At 40.3% G+C, this 27,748-nt stretch overlaps 2 protein-coding genes across 2 annotated transcripts in view; both read left to right on the forward strand.

The window, feature by feature from the left end:
* The first annotated feature begins 4,514 nt into the window (after positions 1–4,514).
* mcl1b (MCL1 apoptosis regulator, BCL2 family member b) lies at positions 4,515–7,182 on the forward strand. The gene is made up of 3 exons (XM_077599342.1): positions 4,515–5,108; positions 6,209–6,459; positions 6,555–7,182. Exons 1-3 carry the CDS (start codon positions 4,661–4,663, stop codon positions 6,669–6,671), a joined length of 816 nt encoding a protein of 271 aa, XP_077455468.1. The 5' UTR covers positions 4,515–4,660; the 3' UTR covers positions 6,672–7,182.
* Positions 7,183–14,243: 7,061 nt separating this feature from the next.
* tmod4 (tropomodulin 4 (muscle)) overlaps positions 14,244–27,748 on the forward strand; it is a 30,176-nt gene continuing 16,671 nt past the window's right edge. The window contains exons 1-2 of the mRNA XM_077598281.1: positions 14,244–14,600; positions 22,716–22,849. Coding sequence (XP_077454407.1) covers positions 14,523–14,600; positions 22,716–22,849 — 212 coding nt within the window. The 5' untranslated portion in view covers positions 14,244–14,522. The remainder of the gene's footprint in view (positions 14,601–22,715; positions 22,850–27,748) is intronic.

The raw sequence follows: 27,748 nt of genomic DNA on the forward strand, positions 1-27,748 counted from the left end.
CACACAGTTTGTTATTTTACACTCTTGGAAAGGGCTTTGAGCATTTATTTAAGATTTTGGGATGCTAATGCTTAGCTATCGCTAATCAAAACACGGAATTCTAGTAAAAATAGCCACACTGGACGAAATAACGTGACTTCCGGTGACTAAAATGAACATCGCAATTGCATTCGTGAATGTTGCTAATCATGTCAAACAGGTTAGCAACTGCCAATGTATGCTAGGAGTTAACGTCATGATAGTTGGGAACTGAATGTTCGTTCTACTTTGGAGTTAACGTCATAATAGTTGGGAACTGAATGTTCGTTCTACTTTGAACATCTTGAAAAAATGGTGGGCGTGTAAAAAAATATGTTTATATGTTAATCACGTCACTGAACTCATGTAATTGTACATTTATATACAAATTTGGCACTCATATAGCTCGTTATTTTACAAACCATTCTTTCCCGAGTGACGTCAATACCAAAATCGATGATCATGCCTAGCTTTCTAGTGATGCGCTAGCTAGCACATGTTGACAGAATAGCAGAACACAATAAAAAAATAAAATAAAAACTATACATAACATGCTAGCATACTGCAAAAAGCTGCAGCTCATTCTGGGTGTGACATTTTTAAGGGGTGAGGCCAAGCTAGCTTAAAAAAGACCGGTTATGTTAGCACTTTCTCTATTAAAGCCCTTTGCGTTGCTTTTATTTAACGGCATTGCGTCAAAAATATCATCTGCTATCACCTAGAGGTGACTTTTAGTATTTCGTAGCGGCTTAAATGATTAAAAAATGAATGAATAACACCTTTAAAACATTCTTAGCAATTCACTACCATTGATTTTTAACATGTAGTTTTCCGATTAGCTTTTTGCAAGCACCAGTATTTGAACCTTGACCTTTCCACGTAGGATATCGCCGAAGCGCTAAACGACCCGCAATCTCAGGCGTGTCCGCAACCCGATAAGATGCACAAAGTCTTCTGGTTGCAAAGTAGGCCGCGGCGTTCCCGCGGCGATTAACTCACATGCCTATTCTCAGCAGAGCGCATAGGCACCCGTGACGCATCGTAAACAACCCGCGCCTGTCGAAATAGTCGGTGGGATCGACCATTTTTGAATTTTAATTGCATGACGAGCCGCGAGATGTCTTTGTATCCGGGACAGGATCCATGCTCTTTGTGGTTAGTCATAAAATAAATATTATGCGCCCCGAAGCCCCGCCCACCACTCCTGTAATGAGAAAGATTGTACACGGTTGACCAATTTCCAATTGGAGCGCTAATAAAATCCCTAGGACAAAAGGTCACTAACCTTTTTAGAACATAGGTTTATCCTGCCAGCAGGGGGCGACAATACGCAGTTTTCGATCCGTTTTTTTCCGCATATTTTGACAGTGGGAAGAGAACAAAGGCTTGACCAACCAATCGTTACAGAGGAGATGAAGCATATTTATAGATTTGGCATATTTTGTGTTGTTGTAGTTAGCAGATTTTGGAATGTGACGCAAAATGCAGCTGAGAAATTTAGATAAGCGAAAAGGAACGCATTTTTTTAGGAAAAATTAACGGAAAACGAGATTATTCCCCAGTTTGGTTTTGTGCGTGTCAACAAAAACAGGAAATATTCAGTTTTCTGATTCCTATTTGGTCATTGAAAAATGTTAAATTAACCTTTATGTTGATGATGATCCAAGTTTTTTTTTTAAATGCAGTAATGGGCTTATTTTTCATTTTTATTTCTCAAATTAGAATTAGAAGCAACGGAATGGCAAAAAAGATAGAGTTGAAAAACTAAAAAGTCATTTTGCACTTGAATTATTTCACTCGCTGTACTTGTAACTTTAAGTTAGCACGTACCGTTTAGCAAAAAACGGAACTATATATCAAGGCCATCAAATAAATGCTCAAACATCTTTCCATTTATTGAGTCGTAGTGTCCCACCGATACCGCACAAATATGACATCATCACTCGGCGAATATTAAGAAATAACGTGTCACCGATGTGCAATATGTACTTTTAAAGATGACGTCTCAAACTGCTGGTTGCCCTACCCAAGATGGCGACTAGCTATGTACAGCACCGTTAAAAAAAAGGACTTGTCACCCTTCCCACAAGGATAAGACGTCCAATCGGGGGGCGTCCAATCATATTTCTGCAAATTTAAATGAGGTATTCACTAGTAGGCATTTTTTTTTTTATAAAGTAAGCTCGTTATGACTTAATTCTAATAGCAAAATGGCCACGGGCGCCATGTTGGTAGGGGCAACGATAGGTCTTTTCATTCCTCTGACATTCATTGAAATGCCTTTATCACTAATAGATGTCCAAGCCCTTCGAAGTGGGAGGATGGCAGCGAATAAAGGTTCACATTCAATCGCTACCGCCCTCCCGCTTCAAATTGATTGGCCATCTAGCCAATCCATTAAGCAGTATCTGACCAAGCCATGATAGAGTACTGCATTATTCAAATGAGTATGCAGTAATTTAGTATTAAACATTTTAAAAAGCATATTTTGTGGGGGAAAAACAAAAGTTTCAGGACACAATCCGCACAAAAAGGTATCGGTGCAACACTGTAAACATTGTAAATAGATTTGTGGGATTGTTTGATTCTGAAGTACCTCTCATTTGAAGGGGGATTGTGCATAAATGTTGCCATTTAAGGCAAATTTCTCGGTGAAAATGTGTGGAAACGCGAATGTAAACGAGTTTTCATCTCCATTTTTTTGTGTTCTACCCTCGTATCACTTGTATATAATACACTATATATATATATACGTTCGTTTAAGAAAAACAAGTATAAGAGTATTTGGAATGTTTTACTTCTGTGGGGAGTCACGGAGAGGTTTTTTTTTTTTTTCCAGTATTTGAAGTAAAATTTTACATGAACAAAGCCATCTTTTATTCTTTCTTTTATCCTGTTCTAAGTTGCGCTGCCACTGCTCACCACTTGAGGGAGACAAACCATTCCCATCGTGTTTGAGTTTAAAATTACGGGTTACAAAGAGGAAAAATATGAATGGAATGTTTTTATTTGTTCTCAGCGAGAACAGAATGTCTTGAAACTTCGTCTTAGTCACGAAGTTTCGAGAAAAGGGGATAGTGTTTCATCACAAAGTTATTTCCCTGTTTGTTTGTAGAAATTACGGTAGTTTTTGTCGAAATAGAGAGCAAAGTATGGAAATGTTTCTTTTTTTTTTAGCAAAGTATGGAAAAAAATCTTTTTTTTTACATGCAGTCAATTAACACTTGCTGACGCCATTTTTACTGGTAGTGACAAATGAATAAAGTAATGCAGTATTCATGTTTATATATGTTTATATAATTGTGTACATTTAAGATTTTTAAATGACAAAAAAAAATGTCACTTGCTTAATTTCCATGAAGACTTCCATACATATCTCAATTCGTTATTATTAATACCGTATTTAAAAGTAATGGCTGTAATAATCCAGTACAATAATATAAATTCCTATTTGTATTGTCAGCATAAATATTAAGTAGTACTAACTTAAATCATTTTCTGTGAAATCCACTAATAACCAATTGTTATATTTCAATTTTTGCGGGGAAAAATCAAATCAATGAACTCCCTGAAGCTCAAATTAAATTTTAACAACAGGAAAATATGTGCTTTTGAATAAAAGAAAGAAGGATTTTTATTTGCCATCTTGTAATGCACAACGATATTTTGTCACAGCCTACAAATTATACATATAGATAAAGCACAGTATGAATGAAATAAAATAAAAAGGCTCATAAAACATGAAATTGGATCGATTGTATTAGATTCAACTTTATTCATCCCGTATTCAGGAAATTCTCTTTATTGCAAAAGCAAGAAGGTGAAAACAGACACTGTAAAATACATTGTAGACTTAAATGAAATAGATAATTAATTAATAAAAAAGCGTGTTACACGAAAAATATATATATCTATACATGGGCGGCTTGAGTGGTTAGCGTGTCGCCCTCACATCTCTGGGGTCCTGGGTTCAAATCCAGGTTGGTCCACCTGTGTAGAGTTTCCATGTTCTTCCTCCCTGGGCCTACGTGGGTTTTCTCCGGGTTAGGGTTATGTAAGCGTATATACATAAATATATATATATATATATATATATATATATATATATATATATATATATATATATATACATATACATACATATACATATACACATACACATATATACATATACATATATATACATATATATATATACATATATACATATATATAATATATATATTCCAGCATATACATGTATGTATATGTATGTATGCGTATATATATTTCAGCAACACGCTTATTTATTTACATATTTATTCATGCATTCATTAATTTATTAACTACTTATTACCTATCTATTTATGTCTAAAATGCCTTTCCTATTTCTACATCCTCACCCTCGGGTCACTGTGACAATGAAATTTCCCGAATACGGGATGAATAAAGTTATCCAATCCAATCCTTCTTGGAATTGACGTCACGTGACGTCAACGCATTTATAAATACACCACTCCCTCTTTCCTCCCTGCCATGCAGTCCACGTCCGGACGCTTTCACGGACAGTTATGTGATGCTTAAGCCATTTCTTTTTGTTTAGTTCTGACGTTTTTTTTCCCCACCCATAATTCATATTGTAAAAGAAAAAGCAACCTTCAAGATGAGTTCAATACAGAGTCAAATGCAGACCTTGTTATCTCAAAATGGAGTCGCGGACGGCTTATTTCACTGCGCCGTTGCTGCCGCCGCCTCGTCGCCGCAGATCCAGCGGCCCACAGCGACCTTGGACGCCGTCAACGGGAGCGGGGGAGCAGCCAAACAGCGACCCAGCGAGTTGGATATACCCCCCAAGGGTGCTTTCGCCTCTTCGCACCGCCGAAGCAGCGACGAGGAGGACAGCCAAGGTTCCGCAGTCGGGACGCCGACCATGGAGGAAGAGCACGATGGCGGAAATGATGCCTTGGACGCCGAGACCAGGCTCCTCATTAGCCACTTTCTTCGCGAATTTAACGGACTGTCGACGGCTCGTTGGAACGAAAACCGCAAACACAAGACCATGAAAAGGGCAGTGGCGATCTTGTTAGAGAAGCACAAGTATAAATACAATGGTGAGTGGCTCTTTATTCCTGTTTTTTTTTAGTATTTCTTTCTACGCAAGTTACGTCGAGCTACTTGAACCCGTCCGCCATGTTTTTTTTACCCTAACCAGGAAATGGCTACGTGCCTTAAGGCTCAAACGTCTCGTTCCCGAACGTTGCATTTCGTCAAATTGGACACATTTATTCGTGGAACTTGGACTTGATAACATTTTAAAAAACGAGTTGTGCCATTTTTTAAGGCTTGTGCAGCTTTTATGGACAATAAAAGACTTGAAACGTCAGCGAAAAGAGTTGTCGTTTTTGTAGAAATGACGTGTGTGCTATTGCAAAATGGGAAGCTTTTGGAAAATGGCCCGTTTGTTGACTTAGGGAGTAGTCAGCAAACATTAAAATAACCATGTGAGGCAAGCATATGGTCGTTATGCAGGCATAATATGGTCATATTTCAACGAGTGAGCAAGCGTTAACCCTTAAAATTTGACGTCTCGTGACGTCACTGGCACTCAAAGATGAGCTTTCAGTTAAGTTTAAAGGAATTAGTCATTTATTGTTGACAGTTAAACAGTGAAGTATGTAAATTAAGTCGACTTGAGTGCTTTTTAGGGGCTAGAAAATGTTTTTATTTTCATATTTTATGCATTTGTAAATGTATTTATGAAAAAGTACGCTCACGATAAATGGAAAATATATCTATTTCTATTGCAAATCATAAAACGGCGTCTTCATGACTCATAATGCGACGCCCATGTAAGTGTCTCAAAGGTTAAAGTATTTTTATGAGTAAAAAATGGCCGCTGTCCAAAAGACTAATTAGAAGGTGAAGCACAGCTTTCAATGTTTACATATTCCAAACTGGAACAATTCTAAGAGTAGATGTATTGGAAACAAACAGCCTTTTATGTACGCGGTTCATCATAACAAACATTACCATTTTATTATCCATCGTGGGTAAAAACACCAAACGTTTAACAACAAATACCAAGTGAAGCTAGCCGCTATTAAATCTTGACTTTCGAGGAATGACAACAGAGAGACCGTACGTGCCAAAATCGGCCATTTTGGGTCACTTTGCCTAACTGGGCCCGATTTTTATTATTTTTTGACTCAAGGTATCATCAACAAATTGTCCCTGGACGACCGAGGGGACAACGTGGGCTTCGTGGGCGACGTAGCCAAGAGCCTGTTCTCTGACGGAACCACCAACTGGGGCCGGGTGGTCAGCCTGGTGGCCTTCGGGGCCGTGGTGTCCCAGTACTTGAAAGACAAAGACCGGGTCCACTGCGTGGACCTGGTGGCCGAGGAGATCTCGTCCTACCTGGTCTCGTACCAGCGCAACTGGTTGCTGAAAAATAACTCTTGGGTAAGATTAGTGACTCACGGCTGACCGTCATGACCGTTGCGTAACGCTATAAAAAAACAAGCTAATCCCTTTGGGTTTTTTCTCCGCCCCCTTAGGACGGATTTGTGGAATTTTTCCGGGAAGTGGACCCAGAATCGACATTGAGGAGCGCGTTGATGGCCTTCGCCGGGGTGGCCGGGATCGGCGCCACGCTCGCCATGTTGATCCGGTAAATTTTTGACGGACACTAGTCGCTATTATTTTTTGGGGCGCGCCCCGAACGAAGTTGACGCTGGAGAATTTTACGTCAACTCGTTTCCTCGGACTGAAAGATGGAGACGAACGCGGCTCGCTTTGCAATCGTTTCACTTCGGAAGAAATTTATTTTTCTATTAAATGAAAAAAAATCAACATTTTTCAGCCCCTTTGTGCACCAGGCTGAAGTATTTTTGAAACTTTTTGCAGCGGGGATTTAAAGGACATTTTTCCCCGACGGAAAAAAAAAATGTGGCGCGCCGTTTCCGGTCGGATCGGCGAAATTCGGGAAGGACCGGATCTTCCGGTCTCGCGCGAGGACCGGCCCGGGTACGAAGGACGTTATTACAAAAAAACGAGGGCGGGGCCAGGAGGAGGAGTCTAACGTGAGGGTGAGAACTCTGTGCTGGAATCGGTCCAGTTGGCCATGAAAAACGTTGTTTTGTTGTTAATACGAATCCATGTTAAATAAAAAAATGTTTAAATTGGTTTGTATTTCTGTTTGGGGATTTTCTTTTAAAGCAGAAGTTGGTTTGTTGCTCTCTACTTCCTGTTTTAACCGCCAGGCAGTTTCTTAGAAATCTTTCGAGTCCGCCCAAAAATTTAAAAACCACAACTCCGTGACGACTATGATAAAAAAATGACTTTTCCGATACTTTTTAAGGTAGTAGTAGCAAGTGCTAACTTATTGCCTCACCGTTGATGCTAGCAAAAATGAAATTTAAATTTTTTTTTGGTCCAAATTGGACGTCTATTGCTGTAAAAGGCATCCAAAGTTCAAAAACTGCAAAACCAAAACTTATTGCCCCACCGTTGATGCTAGCAAAAATTAAATTAAAAAAAAATTGGTCAAAATTGGACGTCTATTGCCGTCAATGGCATCCAAAGTTCAAAAACTGCAAAACCAAAACTTATTGCCTCACCATTGATGCTAGCAAAAATTAAATTAAAATTTTTTTGGTCCGAATTGGACGTCTATTCCTGTCAATGGCATCCAAAGTTCAAAAACTGCAAAACCAAAACATATTGCCCCACCGTTGATGCTAGCAAAAATTACATTACAAAAAAAAATTGGTCTGAATTGGACGTCTATTGCCGTGACGACTATGATAAAAAAATGACTTTTCCGATACTTTTGAAGGTAGTAGTAGCATATGCTAACTTATTGCCTCACCGTTGATGCTAGCAAAAATGAAATTTAAATTTTTTTTTGGTCCAAATTGGACGTCTATTGCTGTAAATGGCATCCAAAGTTCAAAAACTGTGCAAAACCAAAACTTATTGCCCCACCGTTGATGCTAGCAAAAATTAAATTAAAAATTGGTCCGAATTGGACGTCGATGGCATCCAAAGTTCAAAAACTCTGGCAACCACCCAAGCAAAACCAAAACTTATCGCTTTTTGACGTTTTGGAATTTCATCGTGAAATTTACGATGGCGCTAAACTCGCCCGTCCGGAAAGCTTTTGTGACGAAACCTGAAACTTGGCGAAACATTTTAAAAATCTCTGAAATTTGGACAAAGTACGATGACGATGTCAAATGTTCCTTTTATCATGGTTGCTCAGCTTTTGAAAGACTCTTATCTTGCCACTGACGCATTCCAGATCCCTTATCTTATCTTAAAGAAGGCCCGACCCAAGCGGAAGTGACTCATTTGGAAACGACGATCTGTTCAATGGGTAATAAACACCTCCCACCCACGCCTTCCCGGACCATTCCGTCTGGGTATTTTTGAACCGCAGAGTGACGACTTAGCGCCGCTCGTGTTGTGGCGTGTTGCGCTAATTCTACTCGTAACTTCGGCGATGTCGTGGGTGGTTCTAAAATCAAAACTAATTTGGGTGTGGGTTCTAAAATTTAACCTTTCATTTTTTTGTTATACTCACTATAAAACCAGCCTTATCCTTTTTACTAAAGTAAAAATAATTCATGTTCCGTACCGCTTATCCTCATATAGGCTCGTGGGGGTGCTGGAGCCGATCCCAGCCAACCACACGACCTCTAAATGGCTTGCCAGCCAATCGCAGTGCACCAAGATGACGACTATCTGGGCAATTTAGCATGTACAAACAGCTAGCTTAGCATGTACAAACAGCTAGCTTGACATGTACAAAGAGCTAGCTTGGCATGTACAAACAGCTAGCTTGGCATGTACAAACGGCTGGCTTAGCATGTACAAACGGCTAGCTTAGCATGTTCAAACGGCTAGCTTAGCATGTACAAACGGTTAGCTTAGCATGTACAAATGGCTAGCTTGGCATGTACAAACGGCTAGCTTGGCATGTACAAACAGCTAGCTTAGCATGTGAAGAAACTGGAGTACCTAGAGAAAAGCCACACAAGGGCGAAGAAGCAAATTGTATCTAAATATAGGAATATTTCCAAAACAAATTCATATTTTAAATAAATATTTTTAAACGGCTATTTGGAATCATTGCCAGATTGTTTACATTAAAATTGAATACTTTAGGAATTCTTTCAAATTAAAAACCATTTTAAATTGCGATTTTGTCATTTAAAAACTCGATTTGAGGGTCATAAAACTCCACATTTTTGGATTTCGCCCCCAAAAACGAAGCAAAAACAGCTGTCAAAATAATGAAATGAACAGCTGGCCCTTTAAGAGCTGATTCCCCGCCATCGACGGCGATAAACGTCCAAACCATTTGAACTGGAAAGGACCAATCGGACGCAAAAGGAAGCCCATCTGCTAATTTAATCTCCAAAATAAGGCCTATTTGATCTTGATTTTGGGAATTTTCCAAAGCCGGCAAGCTTTCAAGCACTTTGTTGACTAAGACCAAATTTAGCAAGCTTTTTTTGTGTGTGTAATTTCCGCGGTCTGGCGAGGAATTCAAACCAGAAGAGCAGAGAAGCTAACAGGAAGTGCTGGGAGGGGAGCGGCGCGCGCGGGGGTGCGTAGGCGGTTGCGCCGCAACGCATACTTGACATTGTGATCCAGCCAGCCGTTCATTGTCTTCCAGCTTAAACTGGTTTTTCGGTGCATTGACTTGAAAGCCCAGCCCCATCGAGAAACAGGGTTGACTCTAGCACCCTTTTTTAGGGCAGGCGCGCCCAAACTTTTCACTCGGTGGGCCACTTTCTGAAAAATGGCCGCCATTGACGGCGCTAGTCGTCCGATACGGTCGGTCTATAGCCAATAAACCTTCCTTCATTGGCTCCTCCCATTTCCTTCATTGGCTCCTCCCATTTCTTGCCCAGTTTGTGTTTTTGTTGGTCACTTCCTGTTGTTTTTCATTCACTTCCGGTTTGATCATTTTAAAGTCACTTTAGGTCACTGCTGTTGATTTAGGTCCATTCCGTTTTATTTTGTTTTCACTTCCTCTTTGTTTTTATGACATTTCGGAACTTTTTTTGCAATTTTTGTTGGTTTGGGGTCACTTCCTGTTTATTTTCTGCTATTTCCCAGTCATTCCTTAATGATGTTGAGGTCATTTCCTTTCAATTTTGTCTCAAAACTTTTTCAATGTACAATATTTCCGCATCACTCGTTGACTTCGCTCCCCTTCCTGTCGATTTCGTAGAATTTCTGAGCCACTTCCTGCTGGACTTGGGTAACTTCCTATTGCTCGATCAGGCTTTAACGGTCTCGACGGGGCATCCAATCCTTTTTGAATGACCAAACTTCCTTTTAAAATGACCAAACTTGTTGTTTATTGGAGTCTCTTCGACGTTACGTCTCCCAGTCCAAACGGATTGGACGCCTGGCGCCGTCAATCGCAGTCGATGAGTTCATTTTGTTCCCCCAGACATGATCGCCCACCACAAAAAAAACAACGAAACCCCCCCAAAAAACAACAACTTTGATATACTAGCGTCCTTTATCACTTGCTGCTAACTTGCTATTTTTTCGTCGTTTCCCACGCAAAAGCGGCCGGCTGCGGTTTCAACTGGCCGTAATTTGATCCGCCGTCCCTGAACCCCCCCCCGTTCTCTCCCACCGCCATCTATTTTATCTTTCTCTTTTTTAGAACCCCCCTCCGATTCCCGGAAACGAGTTTATCGCAAAGGCGGGCGGGCGCTCAGCTGCTTTTACTGAGAACTTGGCCCAGCCTGGCACCGATAAAGACGATAAAAGTTGGCACTCTGCGGTTTTGTAAATGCCACGCTTTATTTACACAACAACTCGGAGTGCTCCATTTCGTTGGGGTAATCATTCAAAATGGTGGAAGGGTGCATTTCAAACATACAAGGGGTGTCAGACTCGGGTTGGTTGGCGGGCCGCTTTAACGTCAACTTGATTTCATGTGGGCCGGACCATTTTAGATATAATATTTAGATTTTTTTATTTTTATAAATTGATTAAAAGAACTGGATTAAAAGCCCTGAATATTCCGTTTTTTATAGATCTAAAACAATGTTTATTTGGGTTTTTTAAAATGTATTTTTAGATTTTACAAAATGATTTTTGAACTAAAAACACAGAAAAAAATGGATTAAAAAATGACAATTATTGATTTTAAAAAGGGAAAATCAGGATATTAAATATTCATCTATTCTCTTCATTTGAATTTGATCCTAAAACAGAAAGTCACAAGGCACTCATCATTTACTTTCCCCGGCCACACAAAATCATGCGGCGGTCCAGATTTGGCTCCCGGGCCGCCACTTTGACACGTGAAATATACTATATTTCCATATTTTACAGCTTCTATTTTCTTGGGAAAGTGACTTATGGCTCATATCAACGCGGGAGGGGTGCTGGAGTCTATCCAAGGGGCAACCTATGGGTAGCCAGCCAATCGCAGGGCACGAGGAGACAAACAACCAATCATGCTCATGGCCAGGAACAATTTAGCATACAATTAGCTTAGCATGCATGTTTTTGGGATGTCGCAGGAAAGCGGAGACCCAGAGAAAACCCACTGAGACCCAGTTAGACCATGCAAAGTCCACACTACAGTGAGGACGCACCTGGGAATCGAACCCTCGACCCCAGAGCTGCGAGGCCCAATGCGCTAACCACTCGTAAGTGGACTGGCGGAAGTTTGCCGTCGGCGCTTTTACGAGGTTTAGCGGCGGCCGTGTTTGTCCCTCCCGAGCTTCTGGTGAAACATAAACACAGACGTAAATTTAGCGGCGCTTTTAATAGTCGCTTCACGTCTTAGATCGGCTTTCTGGCGCCGACATGGACGCCGTCACGCGGCTAAAAATGCTTGGAGTTCATTTTTAGGCTCGGGTCGCGGGGGCGGAGTCAACGACCATCGGCATCGCTCATCGGATTTTAAAATAGAATCATATTTTCAGCCCGTTTTTATCATCACGTCTCTTTATCTTCACACAATTGAAACCAACTTGCAGAAGAAAAAGAGGAAAAAGTCCACCAACTAAAAAGAACTAATCACAACTATTCATTCATTTGCTGAAGGGCTTGTTTTCACAAGGGTCGCGGGGGGTGCTGGAGCCTATCCCAGCCGACTTCAGGTGGCTGGCCAATCGCAGGAGGAGATCCTTACTCCCATCAGCTGTCAGGCTCTTTAACAAAACAAATGGCTGAGTGTTAAGACCTACCATATGCATGCATGTAGTACATCTATGTGTATGTATATGTGTGCTTATATATATGTATGTATATGTATGTATCTCTCTCTCTCTCTCTCTATATATATATATATATATATATATATATATATATATATATATGTATATGTATATATATGTATATATATGTTTCAGCAACACGCTTATTTATATATGTATTCATGTATTTATTTATTAACTTACTGATTACCTATCTATTTATGTCTAAAATATATTTTTCTGTGTCTGTATTCTCACCCTTTATATATATATATATATATACATATATACACATATACATATATACACATATACATATATACACATATACATATATACACATACATATATACACATACATATATACACATACATATACACACATATGTATATGTATATATGTGTATATATTTATATATATATATATTTCAGCAACACGCTTATTTATTTATATATTTATTCATGTATTTATTTATTAACCCACTTATTACCTATCTATCTATGTCTAAAATGTCTTTTTCTGTGTCTGTATTCTCACCCTCTTGCTACTGTGACAACGAAATTTCCCCAATCCGGGATGAATAAAGTTATCCAATCCAATCCAAACAACCAATCACAGTCATTGCTAGGGTCAGTTCAGCAAACAATTAGCCTAGCATGCATGTTTTTTGGGGATGTGGGAGGAAACCGTAGCACCCACCCAGAGAAAACCCTCGCAAGCCCGGGTAGAACACCCAAAATCCCCCTTACAGTAAGCACCCACCTGGGATCGAACCCTTGACCCCAGACCCGTCATAATCCCAACTAAAATAGCTCAACTCCCTGACAATTTCCCTCCCCGTCAAAATTGGACATCCATAGCCGTCAATGGCACCGAAAACCGAGCGTTCCAAGCCCGCCTGCTAAATGGCGTGTTTCCAGTGCGCAAACCAAACCCAAAAAATGTCTGGACATGTTGCCGAGGGTGTTCCCGTTGCCTACTTATGTAACTTGGGAATGTTGAGCTAGCCCCGCCCACTGGCCATTGGAAAGAACATTTTGTTTTGCATGTTCTTCCTCGGTAGGGAAAAAAAAAACCAAAAATAAAAACACGGTGACCTCACCACGGACCACTCGTGCTTGTTTACATCCACTCCAGAAGTCGCTAGCGTCCCCCCCCCCCCCCCCCCGATTAGCGACCCGCACGTTCGGGGCCAAAGACGAGAAAGTGGGAGGAGCCACGAGCGTGAGAAGAACGCTGACATGTTTTTCGCAGGCCTCGGTCGGTTAAACCGTAGAATGTTGCTGAGAAAGGCCAGTTTTGCAGCTTCTCGGCGTTCAGGATTTGGCGTTATCGTTATCTACGTCCAATCTAAGCCTCGTCAATCATTTTTGACGGAGGCCAAACAATGCGCCGCTTCCCATTGTTCCGCTTCCTCTTCGCTATTATGATTTATATCGTAGATATGGCATGCATGTAGATTCACGAGGACTTCAAAATAGATGAAAATTGATCCATTTTGAGCAAATTGCTGTTCAGATTTTGGGAAGCAAAACTGTTCCCAAGCACGGTTAAAAATATAAAAAAGTACTTTAGTAATTAGCAAACTAGACAGCAGACAAATTTAAAGCAACTCCATTTTTCTGACCTTTGGTCTTTTATTGTTTGAACTGACCAATAAAATCAATGTGATGTATTCAGATTTTGGGAAGTGAACTTTTCTAAAATAGGGTTAAATGCCAAAGACTATTTACGAGATCAAAATCTGAATATTATGAGATTAAAATCCAAATATGACTAAATTAAAATCGAAATATGACGAGAATAAAATCGAAATAAAACAAGATTTCAGTTAAAGTATGACACATTTTAAACATGACGAAATCGCAATATCATGGGATTAAAATCGAAATATGACTAACATTAAGTCATATCTTGTGTGATTACAAGATTCTAATCGTAATATTTATGAGTTTCAACTCATTTTGTTGCTTAGTTTTCCTGTAACGTGAACCGGAAGTTGTTTGGCATCACGGCTTCCATTTTTTTTGTAGAAGTTTTCTTTTTGAGCTCAACATTGTTTTCGCGTAATAATAGTAGGTTAAAGTAATATTTGGAGAAAAAATTGATAATCTTGCGAGATTTATAAATTGTTTTGTTGATGTTTTGCGTGACGTGAACCGGAAGTGGTTTGGATTCAAGTTCGTCTGTTTTAGGCGAAGTGGAGTAAACATAGTGAGCACAAAAAATGCCCTTTCTCGTAATGTTTAGACATTCAAGTCATATTGGGAGAGAAAAATCATAAAATGAAGAGATTAAAATCGTCACGTCTTCATCAATGGAAACGGAAGTTGTCTACAGACATCAACTTTTGTCCACATAAGGTCGGTGTTGATTCCTATTGCTAAAACTGTAGGTAGCTATTGTTAGCATCTTTGTGTATGTATGAATATATGTGCTTATATATATATATGTGTATGTATGTATATATGTGCTTATATATGTGTATGTATATATATATATATATATATATATATATATATGCATATATATATATGCATATATCTGCACATATATATATATATGCACATATATATGCATGCATATATATATATATATATGCATATATCTGCACATATATATGCATATACGTGCATCTACGTATATATATATATATATATATATATATATATATATATATATATATATATATATATATATATATATATATATATATATATATATATATATATACATATATGCACACACATATGCACACACATATACACACACATATACATATAAATATATAAAATAAATATAAATATATAAAATAAATATACAAATATAAAATAAATATAAATATAAAATAAATGTAAGAAAAGAGCACAAGACTTTGTTCTCTGGGGAACCGCTTGTGTGAGAAAGACAACCGCCGAGTCTTGAGGTTTTTCGTTTGAAACGCAACCTGAAGTCGGTGACCTTCCGCTTAAAATGTGACATGTAGGTGACCTACTTCCTGTTTCTTTCTCGCCAACTATATACGTTTGCGTCGACTCGGTTAGCAAGTTGACGTCGCTCTGTCTTCACCTTTTGTGTGTCTATATTTGTTGATTCATTCATTTTCTGAACCGCTTATCCTCACAAGGGTCGTGGGGGTGCTGGAGCCCATCCAGGCAAACTGGACGGTGGCCAGCCAATTGTAAGGCCCAGGGAAACAAACAACCAATTGCTCTTAACTAGGGACAATTTAGCATACAATTAGCATAGCATGCATGTTTGTGGGACGTGGGAGCAAACCGGAGTACCTGGAGAAAACCCACACAAGCCCCGCGAGAACACGCAAACTTCACATAGCAAGGACCCACCTGGGAATCGAACCCTCGACCCCAGAACTGTGAGGCCGATGTGTTAACCACAGTGTCCACCAAGCCGCAAAATAGCAAATATTATTTAGATTTTTTTTAAAATGCATATAACTATTTATTTTACACCATTTTAAATGAATAAAAAATAATAATAAAAGGTCTAATGCTAAATCTGTCATCTTTGATTTATTTGAATATTCTTTTGTATTTATTTCTAGATTTTTATGGTTTTTTTACATTAAAAAAGGGTCTTGGGGAAATAGGAAATGTTCATTTTTTTTAATTTAATGAAAATATTTATTTAATTTTTATTTTCTATGTTTTTTTTACATTAAAAAAGGGTCCTGGGGAAACAGGAAATGTTCATTTTTTCTAATTTAATGAAAATATTTATTTAATTTTTATTGTCTATATCATCTATACAGTAATCCCTCGAATATCGCAGTTAATGTAGACCAGACATGGCCGCAATAATCGAAAAATCGCAAAGTAGGGTCACCCCTATTATAATTTTTTTTTTTTTCACTGCTGAGTGGCTTCAGTTTATGAGTTTCAGTTTGACTTTCAAATTTTTTTATGAACTTTAAAAAAAAGTAATAATTATTGGCAGAAAAAAATCGGAAAGTAGTGAATTTGCGATAAATAAAGTCGCGATAATCGAGGGATTACTGTAATCTTCATGTTGACAACATAGTCGACCTGCATGATTCAATTTTACGGTCCGCATCTGGCCCCCGGGCCGTCACTTGGACACCAGCAATTTAAAAACTCCCCAAAACGGTCTCATGTTTCCTTGCCATTGACGGCTTTGGACGTCCGATACCTTCGGACCGGGCGGGGCCAACGAAGGAACGCCGTCAATGGCTTCTGCCGCCATTTTGCGGGGACAGTTGGCGCGTGACCCCAAAATGGAATCACGCGTCCTCGCCTCACATGTCGGCGTCGTCCTTCCAGCTGAGCGGATGACGAGAGCTCTTGTGCTTCATCATCTGATGACTCGTCCGAGTTCAAGAGATGAGCTCATTTCTCCAGGCTAATTATTAGCCCATGGCCCCGCCCCCTTCACCGCCAGCACTGACTCGGCACAAAATGAACCCACTAATGTAATTCTGGTTCCGCATTGAAGTAAAAAAAAGCCATGCCAGCATAAGACAAAAATGTGTCTTGTTGGCAAGATGGGAAACCAACAGGAAGTTGAAGTTTTAAATGGACGCCAAGAAGAAAAAAACACATGTTTTAACCCTTACAGGCACAGTGGACACCTATTCAAAAGCTACCGTTAGCTTAAAGGTGCTATGAAATGATGCGACAAGTGATTGTAAAATGTTGTAAAGCACCCAAAACTAGCAAACAAGTGACAAAAAAGGATTGGTGATGAAATTATATCTTAATTAGGCATCCTTTTTCATCTGTTTTACCTTTCCCACTCAAAGAAAGATGATGTCACACTCAGAATGTGCTGCTACCATGCTAGCCAGCTAGCGTGCTCTTATCTTTTTGCTGTTTTGTCATTTTGTCAACGTGTGTTAGATAGCTAGCGCTCTGCTAGCATGCTAGCAAGAGGCATCCTTTTATATTGTTGCTGTCTTGTTATTTTGTCAACGTGTTAGCTAGCCAGCGCCGTGCAAGCATGCTAGCAAGAGGCATGCTTTTATATTTTGCTGTCTTTTTATTTTGTCAACATGTTATTTAGCTAACGCCGTGCTAGCGTGCTAGCAAGAGGCATGCTTTTATATTTTGGTGTCTTTTTATTTTGTCAACATGTTAGTTAGCTAGCGCCGTGCTAGCCAGAGGCATGCTTTTATATTTTGCTGTCTTTTTATTTTGTCAACATGTGTTAGCTAGCTAGTACTGTGCTTGAAAGCTAGTCATGATCATCCATTTTAGTTGCAACATCGCTCAAAAAATGAGCTGTAAGCCGCCTGCTAGCTAGCATGTTAGCCGTAGGCACGCTTTTCTCTTCTTGTTCTGATGTTCTGTAAATGTGTGTTAGCTAGCTAGCGCCGAGCTTGAAAGCTAGTCATGATCATCAGTTCTGGTTGCGATGTCACTCCCTTAATAAGCCGTAAGACGCCCACTAGCTAGCATGCTAGCCAGTGCGATGCAAAATAACCTTGAAATCATCAGAAGTGACCCAGAAATACCACAAAATCAACAGGAAATGGCTCAAAATCCTCAAATGATATGAAAACATTGTAAAAGTAATCTGAAATGTCCCCCAAATCAACAGGAAATGACCCAAAACCAACAGGAAGTGACCCAAAACAAGCTCAAAATCAACAAGAGGTGAACCAAATCCAACAGAAAAGCCATTTCCCAAAGCCAAACATTGAACGCCGCTCCTCACACTCTCAATAAATTGGACACCTAGGGCGTTTTCCACGCGTGGCACTAATCAGCAGTGCGCCGCCGCCATTGTTTTGTCTTTTGGGGAATTTGGGTCACGTCTTTCATCCTCCCCCGCCAGTGACGACGACCACGCCGACGGGGGACGGCGAGCGAGGGGGGGGGGGATTAAAACCGCAGACCAAACAAAATACCAACAAAGAGGAGCGAAACGGCGTCTGTTTTTGCTTTGGCGTTTCCCGCAGACAAAGAAAAGGTTACGGAAAAACAGCTCTGGGGCGGATAATCCGGTCAAAAACAAAAAAAAAACAAAAAAAAACCTGCCAGATCAGGAGTGTTTCATCAATGCAATAAATAATCTGCGCTTTAAGTATCTTAATCCCGCTGTATTACCAGTTTAATCAAAATTCCTTAAAACCAAACAGCCACGCGTCGGACCACCGCTGTTAAATCCAATGTAGTTGCAAAGGTCGTCACTTTAGTGGGCCGCACTGCCAGGTGTCCAAGTACGGAGAAGTTCTACTTCCTGGAAAGCCAGCGACCAATTTTGTTCATTTGGGAAAACCCAAATGATGATATAACGTTTTCTCGGAAAGCTTTCCATTGATTGGCCGCCAAGATTTTAACCGATTACAGGTGCGCCCGCCTGGAAATTTAATCATTTTCTGAGCCTCTCAAAGGTCGCGGGGGTGCTGGAACCTATCCCAGCTAACTACGGGCGCCAGGTTGGGAGCGACACCATGAATCTTGACTTTTGAGTGGTCAACCAGCTAGCCTAGCATGCATGTTTTTTGGGATGTGGGAGGAAATCCGATTACCCGGAGAAAACCCACACACTTAAAAACAAATGTAAGTCTTCTTTCATGTAATATTTCAGCAAAAAATCTAATTTAGAAGAGTACAAAAATGCCCACATATAAACAGCAATGTAAAATGCACAAACCCCGAACCACAAAAATAGAGTTTAGCATCCGATTAGCCTAGCATGCTTGTTTTTGTTATGTGGGAGGAAACCCCAGCCAGCCAGGCCCCCCAATTCAAACGGATTGGACGTCTACTATTAGAAATGAATTTTTAGCAGATTTGGTCGAGAAGTTCATTCTCTGCCATCCCTCCCAGTTCAGATGAATTGGACGTCGACTCGTTTTTGCGAGCTCAGCTAAACAGAATCAATTGAAAGGATGCCAACCCTCCTCCCGGTTTGGATTGGACGCAGCTCCCAGTCCGTCCAACAACTACACAAGATCAATCATAACAATAACACTCTCAATAATAATCAATCAGAAATGTATATTGTTGGTGCAAATTCCTTTTTATTTTATTTTAATTATGCTAATTACCGAGTTGGAATTTAGCAACACCAGCATTTCCTGTTCGGGTTGCCCAATCCGATTCATTTTTATAGGCATTATCTTCATTTATCGGGCAATAAAGATAGCGCCTCTTCCACGCTTTCACGTTAGCCGTAGTTTGTACCTTCCGTATCAGCTAACACGTAATATGGCCATTCTGAGGGCAAACTCTGATTTTAAGACTGCTTTTAAAAGTCTACACACCCCATTTAATCCATTGGGGCCCCGCCCACAATGAAATGGCAGCCCGCCGAGTCATGATCAAATGTCTGCCAAATTTACATCAAAGTTCAGAAAGCTAAAAATATATTTTGCTGTAGATTTCCATTTTTTTGCTTTTTTAATTAAAAAATACAGAATAAATACATGAATAAAAACCGCTTGTGCCCTATTTCATTTGTATTTACAAAGTTAAAAAAAAAAGATCATTCATTCATTTTTCTAAACCACCTATCTTCACACGCGATAAAAAGTCCCAAAATAATTCGGATTGTAGTTTACGCATACCGGAGTGACCTTTTACGAAGGGGCGACGTCTGGTCCCGGGACCTTTCCCGCGGGCGACCAGTCGGCGCCAATTGCTCCAAGTCGCTGATCCGTGCGGGTAAAAACAAGAGCTTTAGCGGCAAGGAATGCTTGGGAACCTTTTGACTGGACGTCAACATTGGAAGGCAAATTTGCAGGATATGTTTGTCATATGAAATTCAGGAGGTGTTTACGTTTTGGGGTCAAAGGTCACCGGACCAAATTGGATTTGTATGGGCTCGAGATGACTCGGGAAGGAAAAATAGGGGTGGTCCAATTTGCAGGGTTTGTTTGGAATATGAAAAGGAGGAGGGGTTTACATTTTGGGGTCAAAGGTCACTGCACCCAATTGGATTTGTATGTGTTTAAGATAACAGGAGAATGAAATTAGGGATGATCAAATTTGCAGGGTGTGTTTGGAAAATGAAATTGAGGAGGTGATTTCATTCTGGGGTCAAAGGTCACTGGGCCAAATTGGATTTGTTGGGGCTCAAGGTAAAATTAGGGATGATCATATTTGCTGGATATCTTTGTAATATCAAAAGGAATAGGTGATTGCAATATGGGGTCAAAGGTCACAGGACGAAATTGGATTTGTATGGGCTCGAGATAATTTAAGAATAAAATTTGGGATAATACATTTTGCAGGATATGTTTGGAATATGAAAAGGAAGAGGTGATTACATTTTGGGGTCAAAGGTCAACTGCACCAAATTGGATTTGTTTGGGCTGGAGATAAAATTAGGGATGATCATATTTGCAGGATATCTTTGTAATATGAAAAGGAAGAGGTGATTACATTCTGGGGTCAAAGGTCAGAGGACCAAATTGGATTTGTTGGTGTGCTTTCAAGATAACTCAAGAATGATGAAAGGGATGATTCAACTTGCAGGATATGTTTGTAATATTGAATACCTTTGATTGAATACCAAATGAATTCCATTTGACGACCTTTTGGGGCTTAAAGGTCACATTACGTTCTGGGGTCAAAGGTCACGTGAGCAAATTAGTTTGTCTGTTTATGTTTAAAGCTAAAAGAAAACCAAAAGTACACCTGCAGAAGAAGAGAGAGGGGAAAAAAGTAGGCGTCATGCAAAGAATGCCCAGAATAATTATGATAAGTGCTAATTATAATGTCATTTTCTTTTGACTTCCAGAGAAAAATTTCAATCGTATTTGCTGGCCATCTGCCAATGAGAACATTTCCTGTTCAAGGTGAGGCACGTATGAAGTCCAACAGGAACGTCTTGACCTTCCGGCATGTCAACAAACAATTGCATAGGCGGGACGTCACATGTCCCGCCCCCGCAATTTTTTTTTAGTTTTTATTGGAACGCCGATGTCACATGACTTCAAATCTTTCCAATGTTCGGCTGTAAATGGCAATTGATTTACAAATGTTAAAATGGAGGATCAGTCATTCATCCAAATAACCTTTGCTTTGAGGCGTACTGCCGATCAACAGCTTCCTGTTTTTGTTTAAATTGAACTAAGTTTTGTTGCCTAAAGCAGTCAACTGAGGTTAACGACCTTTTTCTTACTCTTACTAAGCTCTTCCCAGTTTTCATTTCAGTTCAGCAATATGACGGCAAAAGGAACTAGCCTCAAGCGCAATTGCATTTACCGTATTTACTTGCGTATAAGCCGCACCCTTAAAATTGCCTTAAAAGCTTGAATTTGACAATTTCTCGCGTATAAGCCGCCGCCCCTGATTCCCAATTTTCACCTCCATATTCATAGTTTTAATAGGGAGCACAAATGTGTTACTTTGTAGTGAAAATCTTAAGAAAATCATCTCAAGTGGTATTTCGGAGATACTGTATGAATCAAAAGCACATTATTAAGGTCAATATCATAAGGAAGTTAATATGCCTGTCTTTGTAAATGCAAAATATCAAATTATTCAATTTGAAAAAAGAAATAAGTCTATCTTGATGAGAAGCTGGTGCTCTCTAATTACAGAAATTACAATTTTCTTACCAGGAAAATCGAACTTCCGAACATTTTTCGACATAAACGCAATTTGCAGACACGTTCGTATGTACCGTTGTTCGGAACTCGAATGTTCGTAAGTAGGGGAGCGTCTGTACTTATTGGTTGGTTGTCTCCTCGTGCCCTGCAATTGGCTGGACTCCAACTCGGCGTGTCCTTCCCCGCCTGGTGCCTGAAGTCAGCTGGGATAGGCTCCAGCACCCCCACTTTGCTATTGGAATGAGTTAATAACCAGGTTCCAGCAAGTACAGTAAACCTGCACGTTGCAAGACTCAACGTGCATTTCGAGTTGATTAGTGCGGAAATATTTTCTTTGGGTGTGTACTGTGTGTGTGTGTGTGTGTGCGTGTTTGTTTGTTTCTTTCGTTTGATCAAACGAGGTCATTTTCACCTTCCCAGGCGCGTCCAATTTCGACGCCCAGGCCAACTCGTAACCACAATAGAGAGAGGCGTAATGTCGGTACACGTGCAAGTAATCGAGACATTGGATCGCTCCTTTCTGTTTTCTTTTGAGTCCAGGATTTTTTGCATTTTTTTTTTTCGTCTTCACTTTCACTTCAGGCGTCCTCTTTTTGTTTCTGTTTTTTTGTTTCTCAGGATTGGAATCGGGCCAGTAAGAGATAATAAGATCAAATAAAGAAAGGTGTCTATTTTTTCAGAAAACGTGGAATCGCCGCTGTTTCGGCACCGGCCGATATCGCGCAAAATCAGTATAAAAATGGTCCTGTTGAAACACGACCAATCCCGCTGGTATCGATGTTTAAGTATGCCATCATTTAAAATATAAAATGAATGTGTATGTTTTCAAAAAATATGGTTTCGACGTTGTCTAATATTGCACAGTAGCGGAAAACTAGTCTCATTGTAACACTGCACTAAGATTCTACTTACAAAATATACATTCATTCCCCTCCAGGCCTGCAGGGGGCAGTCAAACGCAAAAACACATCACAACTCACCAATTCTTCGAAAGGCTCTTTCCAAGTTGAGCCAAGGAACTGACAGGATTCGACAACTGGACGCTCCTAATGATTGGCGACCGATACATACGTAAGTAATCAGTCATTTAGAATTAAAATATGTGGTATTTTTTTTCCAATAAACGTGGCTCGGTTGCATTAGCGACCTCTTGGGGGCAAAAACGGTATCAGTGCAAGAGTATTGAGGGAATGTTGGCGCTTTGACTTTGGATTTGAATATTAGCGAAAGTGTAGAGTTGGTTAGCGCATGTAAATAATAAAAGGCAGAAGTAGCATGTCCATGTTTAGCGACGCGTGGCCACTTTCGACGGCGGAGGAAAGTACCCGAAACTCCGAACTTAGTTGACCTTGACGGGCTGTTTTCACTTTCGCGCCCTCGAATAATACTGCCGTGTTTAGTCGTGCAAAAAGCGTTGACGTCGGCTTAAACGATTGTGTTTTCAACCCTGGGCCATGCACGACATTTTAGGTTTGTTTTTCCACTCTCCTTGCAACGGCGCCCCCTTAAAGTCCTAAAACCAGCGGCCCGCTCTGCTATTTTCTTCTTTAGCGGTTAATTTTTTTAAAATTGCTGCACACATGGCTGTAAATTGACAATGGCCTCTGCTATGCTATCTTATTTAATTGCGATTAATTTGAACAAGTCTGTCTACACATGGCTGAACACTAACATTAGCCTCTGCTATGCTAGCTTATTTAATTGCGATTAAATTTAACAAATCTGTCTACACATGGCTGAACACTAACATTAGCCTCTGCTATGCTAGCTTTTCCATAGCTGTCAATTTAAATAACAAATCTGTCTACCCATGGCTGAACACTAACATTAGCCTCCGCTATGCTATCTTATTCTATGGCAATTCAGTTTAAAAATGGATCCACTCCTTGTTTATTACTGACTTTAGCTACTGCTATGCTAGCTTGTTTCATAGTGACTGATTAAAAAAATGGCCTACAATGGATGAAAATTGACATTGTTTTCCGCTATGCTACCTTGTTCCTATGCTAACACTCACCTGGCTGAAAACTAACATTAGCCTCCGCTATGCTAGCTTTTCTATAGCTGTTAATTTAAATTAAAATATTGGTCCACACATGGCTAAAGTGCGACATTAGCCTCCGCTATGCTAGCTTGTTCTATAGCGATTCAATTTAAAGAATGGATAGACACCTTAATATTGACTTTAGCTGATACTATGCTAGCTTGCTAGCGATTGATTAAAAAAAGTTGGTTCACAATGGCTAAAAATTGACATTATCCTCCACTATGCTAGCTTGTTTTATCGAGATAATTATATATGTGAGTTATTCTGATAATCCAGTGCAGTTTATATATCAATAAATACAGTTTTAATTTGGTGCTTGTGCTTTATAGTGCAGAAATGACATTATTTGGTCCATTTATTAAAACTACCTTCAACTGACAGCAAAAAGTATTTTAAGAAAAAAATGCTGAGTGGCAACGAATCCATGCTGACCGGGCAGTTTTGAATGATTGACAGCTTTCTTTCTTTTCTTTTTTTTAACGTTTGTGTCCAAACAAAACACAGCAAACTCTTATCAGCTCCGCCCACACATGTCAATCAATAACATTTGCACAAACATGTTTTGTTGACTAAGCTGCTAAAGTGCTAACGTACTTTTTTCATTCTTTCATTTTAAATACATTCATAAATAAAAAATATATATCACAGATACAAATGCTTTAGACGTCAATGGCAGACAATCATTACATAGCAAATAAAATACTCTTTTGAGAATAATATGAGAAATATGGACTTTATTATGATATTAAGCGGGAGTGTGGAAGCCAATGTAGCTGCCAACCCTCCCACTTTAAATAGATTGGACACCTAGCAATGACTTTACATTCATTAAATTGGCAATAATTTAGTATTACAGGGCAAACAAGGTCGATTAGTTGGTTTTTTTGGTCCAAAAAGGTTGCCAACGGCTGCCATTTTTCGCACTTCTTGTTTTGCTGCTTTCACATGCCATTTTTTTTCTTCTTTGGCGAGCGCCGTCTGCGTTTCTTCGGAAACGAAACCAGCCTCGCCGTTCTGCATTCTCCCATTCACGGGGGCGAACAAGGACCCCCAGTGTGCTCTGTTTTGCACATTCCTGCGGCCTGACATCAGCCGGCTGCAGGAAGGACGCAACCCCGGAAGGGGAGGGGGCGGAGCCGGGGAACGTGGGGGCGGGGCCCAGTCTGGCACCGCCAACAACGCAATCAAAGGGGACCCTGAAGGTGCCACATGTTGTTTGGCGCTCGGGGTCGGGGGGGGGCCCGCCGTGGTTAAGATGGATTAGGCCGACGCCCCTTAACCCCGCCCCCTATCTCCTATGGAAATGGGGGTCATATGCCCCATGTAAATATTTATGCCAAATGGAAGCCACACCCACCGTTAAGGTGGGTGGGTTGTATGGCTGGAAAATACCCAGCATGCATCTGGATAGCTGCAGCTAGCTTATATCTGTTTTATATTTTTAAAATATAACTTTAAAGCATCCATTATTAGTCATCGTTGACCTTACTGGATGTCCAAGTTCATTTAAAGTAGGAGGGTTGGCATCATATAAATAAAATTAAAAATTAAATGGAATAAAAATAAGTAAATTCGCTTAGGACATTGCATTTGAAAAAGATCGGACGCCTATTGGTGATAAACTTATTTCAATTCATAAGCTTGAAAAGAGCTTTTTGTCAATTCTACCCAAATGGCGGCCATGTTGGTAGGGGCAACGTCTCCATCAAACTCAATGTATTTTACGGGAAAATGAAATCATAACTTGTATTTTTCAACCTATTTTTAAGTGATTATTCCTTGTTTGCGATTGACGGCGTCCAATTCATTTGAAGCGGGACAAACGGGAGCGAACGAATGAGTAAAACGTCAAAACGAGATGGGAGAAGGAAGTCTTGAAATCATGTGAATTCCAACCAAAACAAGTGACAGGAAGTTTCCTGTTCCAAAAAAAGGACGTTGCCGAGCAACCCGGTTTATGGATGACACTAAAAAAAATCACGAGGGTGTGAGTGCTGACATCCAAAATGGATGACGCTCAAGAGGTCACGACTTAGCCTAGCAACACTGTTTTTTTTTTTAAATTTCCGTCCAATCAAAGGCGGCAAAAGCCCAAATACTTTTTCCAAGAGTTCTTAGCAGTACGCCATCAATTCTTTCATCAAAACTCTGTTGGTTCTTAAATCATTTTTTTGGTATTGTTTTAAATTTAGGCCAGTTCAGGGTGAGAGTGGTTAGTGCTTCGGCCTCGCAGTTCTGGGGTCGAGGGTTCGACCCCAGGTTGGTCGTCACTCTGTGGTGTTTGCATATTGTCCTCGGGCTTGTGTGGGTTTTCTCTGGGTTCTTCGGTTTCCTCGCACATCCTAAAAAGATGCATGCTAGGCTAATTGAATGCTAAATTTGGGCGTAGGTCTCGCATTTCCGGGGTCGAGGGTTAGATCCCAGGTTGGTCTTCACGGTTGTGTGGAGTTGCATGTTCTCCCGGGGCTCGTGTGGGTTTTCTCCGGTTTCCTACCACATCCCAAAAACAGGCTAGGCTAATTGTATGCTAAATTTGGATGCAGGTCTCGCATTTCTGGGGTTGAGGGTTCGATCTCAGGTTGGTCCTCACTGTTGTGTGGATTTTCATGATCTCCCCGGGCTTGTTTGGGTTTTCTCTGGGTTCTTCGGTTTCCGCCCGCTTCCCAAAAATATGCATGCTAGGCTAATTGTATGCTAACTTTGGACGTATGTCTCGCATTTCTGGGTTTGAGGGTTTGAGCCCAGGTTGGTCCTCGCTGTTGTGTGGAGTTTCATGTTCTCCCTGGGCTTGTGTGGGTTTTCTCTTGGGCTCTAGTTTTCTCCCACATCCCAAAAAGATGCATGCTAGGCTAATTGTATGCAAAATTTGGATGTAGGTCTCGCATTTCTGGGTTCCAGGATTTGATCCCAGGTTGGTCCCCGCAGTTGTGTGGATTTTCAGGTTCTCCCCGTGCTTGTGTGGGTTTTCTCCGGGTGCTCTAGTTTTCTCCCACATCCCAAAAAGATGCGTGCTAGGCTAATTTGTATGCTAAATTGGCTTTATATACCAGTGTGATAGCCCAGTATCATTCATTATTTTCATTATTATTATATCTTGTTGTTGTTGTTGTTTTCCGACTTATAAAATATTCCCGTGTTTTAATTATTCATTTCTAAATATTGACGATTGTGTTTAGAAGAAATAGCGATTGAATCTTGTTTCGATTTTATTCTGTTGACTGACTGGAACGAAAATGTTTTGGTGAGGTGTGTGTGTGTGTGTGGGTGTGTGTGTGTGGGTGGTGATGGAATTGCCATTGTTAGTGCACATGTTCACATATTTGACATGGAAATAAATGCGCCGGGTGTTTCGGCTTAGCCCGTCATTGTGGCGGGGTTTTTAGCGCCACCGAATGCGCCTTCGGGTGCCTCGTTTGTCCTCTTTTTTTGTGTGTTTTCACAGTGAGGAGGCGTTTGGAATTGCCATAGGGGATTTTTTTTTGTCCAATAGAAAACGGGGTTGTTTTTTGGGGGGGTAGATTCAAAACAAAACACTTTTTATTGCATCATTGCGAGGGCGTCGCGCTTCCTGTTCTTATAATAAATTAAAACAAGACTTTGTTGGGACAGGCAAAGAAGGGGAAAAATGAGGGTTGCTATCGTCGATACCCAGGAAAATAATTAATTAGGAGAAAAAAGTACTAAAAGGCGTGTGATTAGCGTGTCGGCCTCGCAGTTCTGGGGTCGAGGGTTCGATTCCAGGTGGTCCTCACTGTATGGAGTTGTTTTGTGTTGCATGTTTTTTTTCCCAGGTGCTTTTGTTTACTCCCACATACCCCAAAACATGCATGCTAAGCTAACTGTAGGCTACATGTGTCAAAGTGGCGGCCCGGGGGCCAAATCTGGCCCGCCGCATCATTTTGTGTGGCCCGGGAAAGTAGATC

Source organism: Stigmatopora argus, chromosome 4, assembly GCF_051989625.1.
Source record: "Stigmatopora argus isolate UIUO_Sarg chromosome 4, RoL_Sarg_1.0, whole genome shotgun sequence".
Taxonomy (NCBI): Eukaryota; Metazoa; Chordata; class Actinopteri; order Syngnathiformes; family Syngnathidae; genus Stigmatopora; species Stigmatopora argus.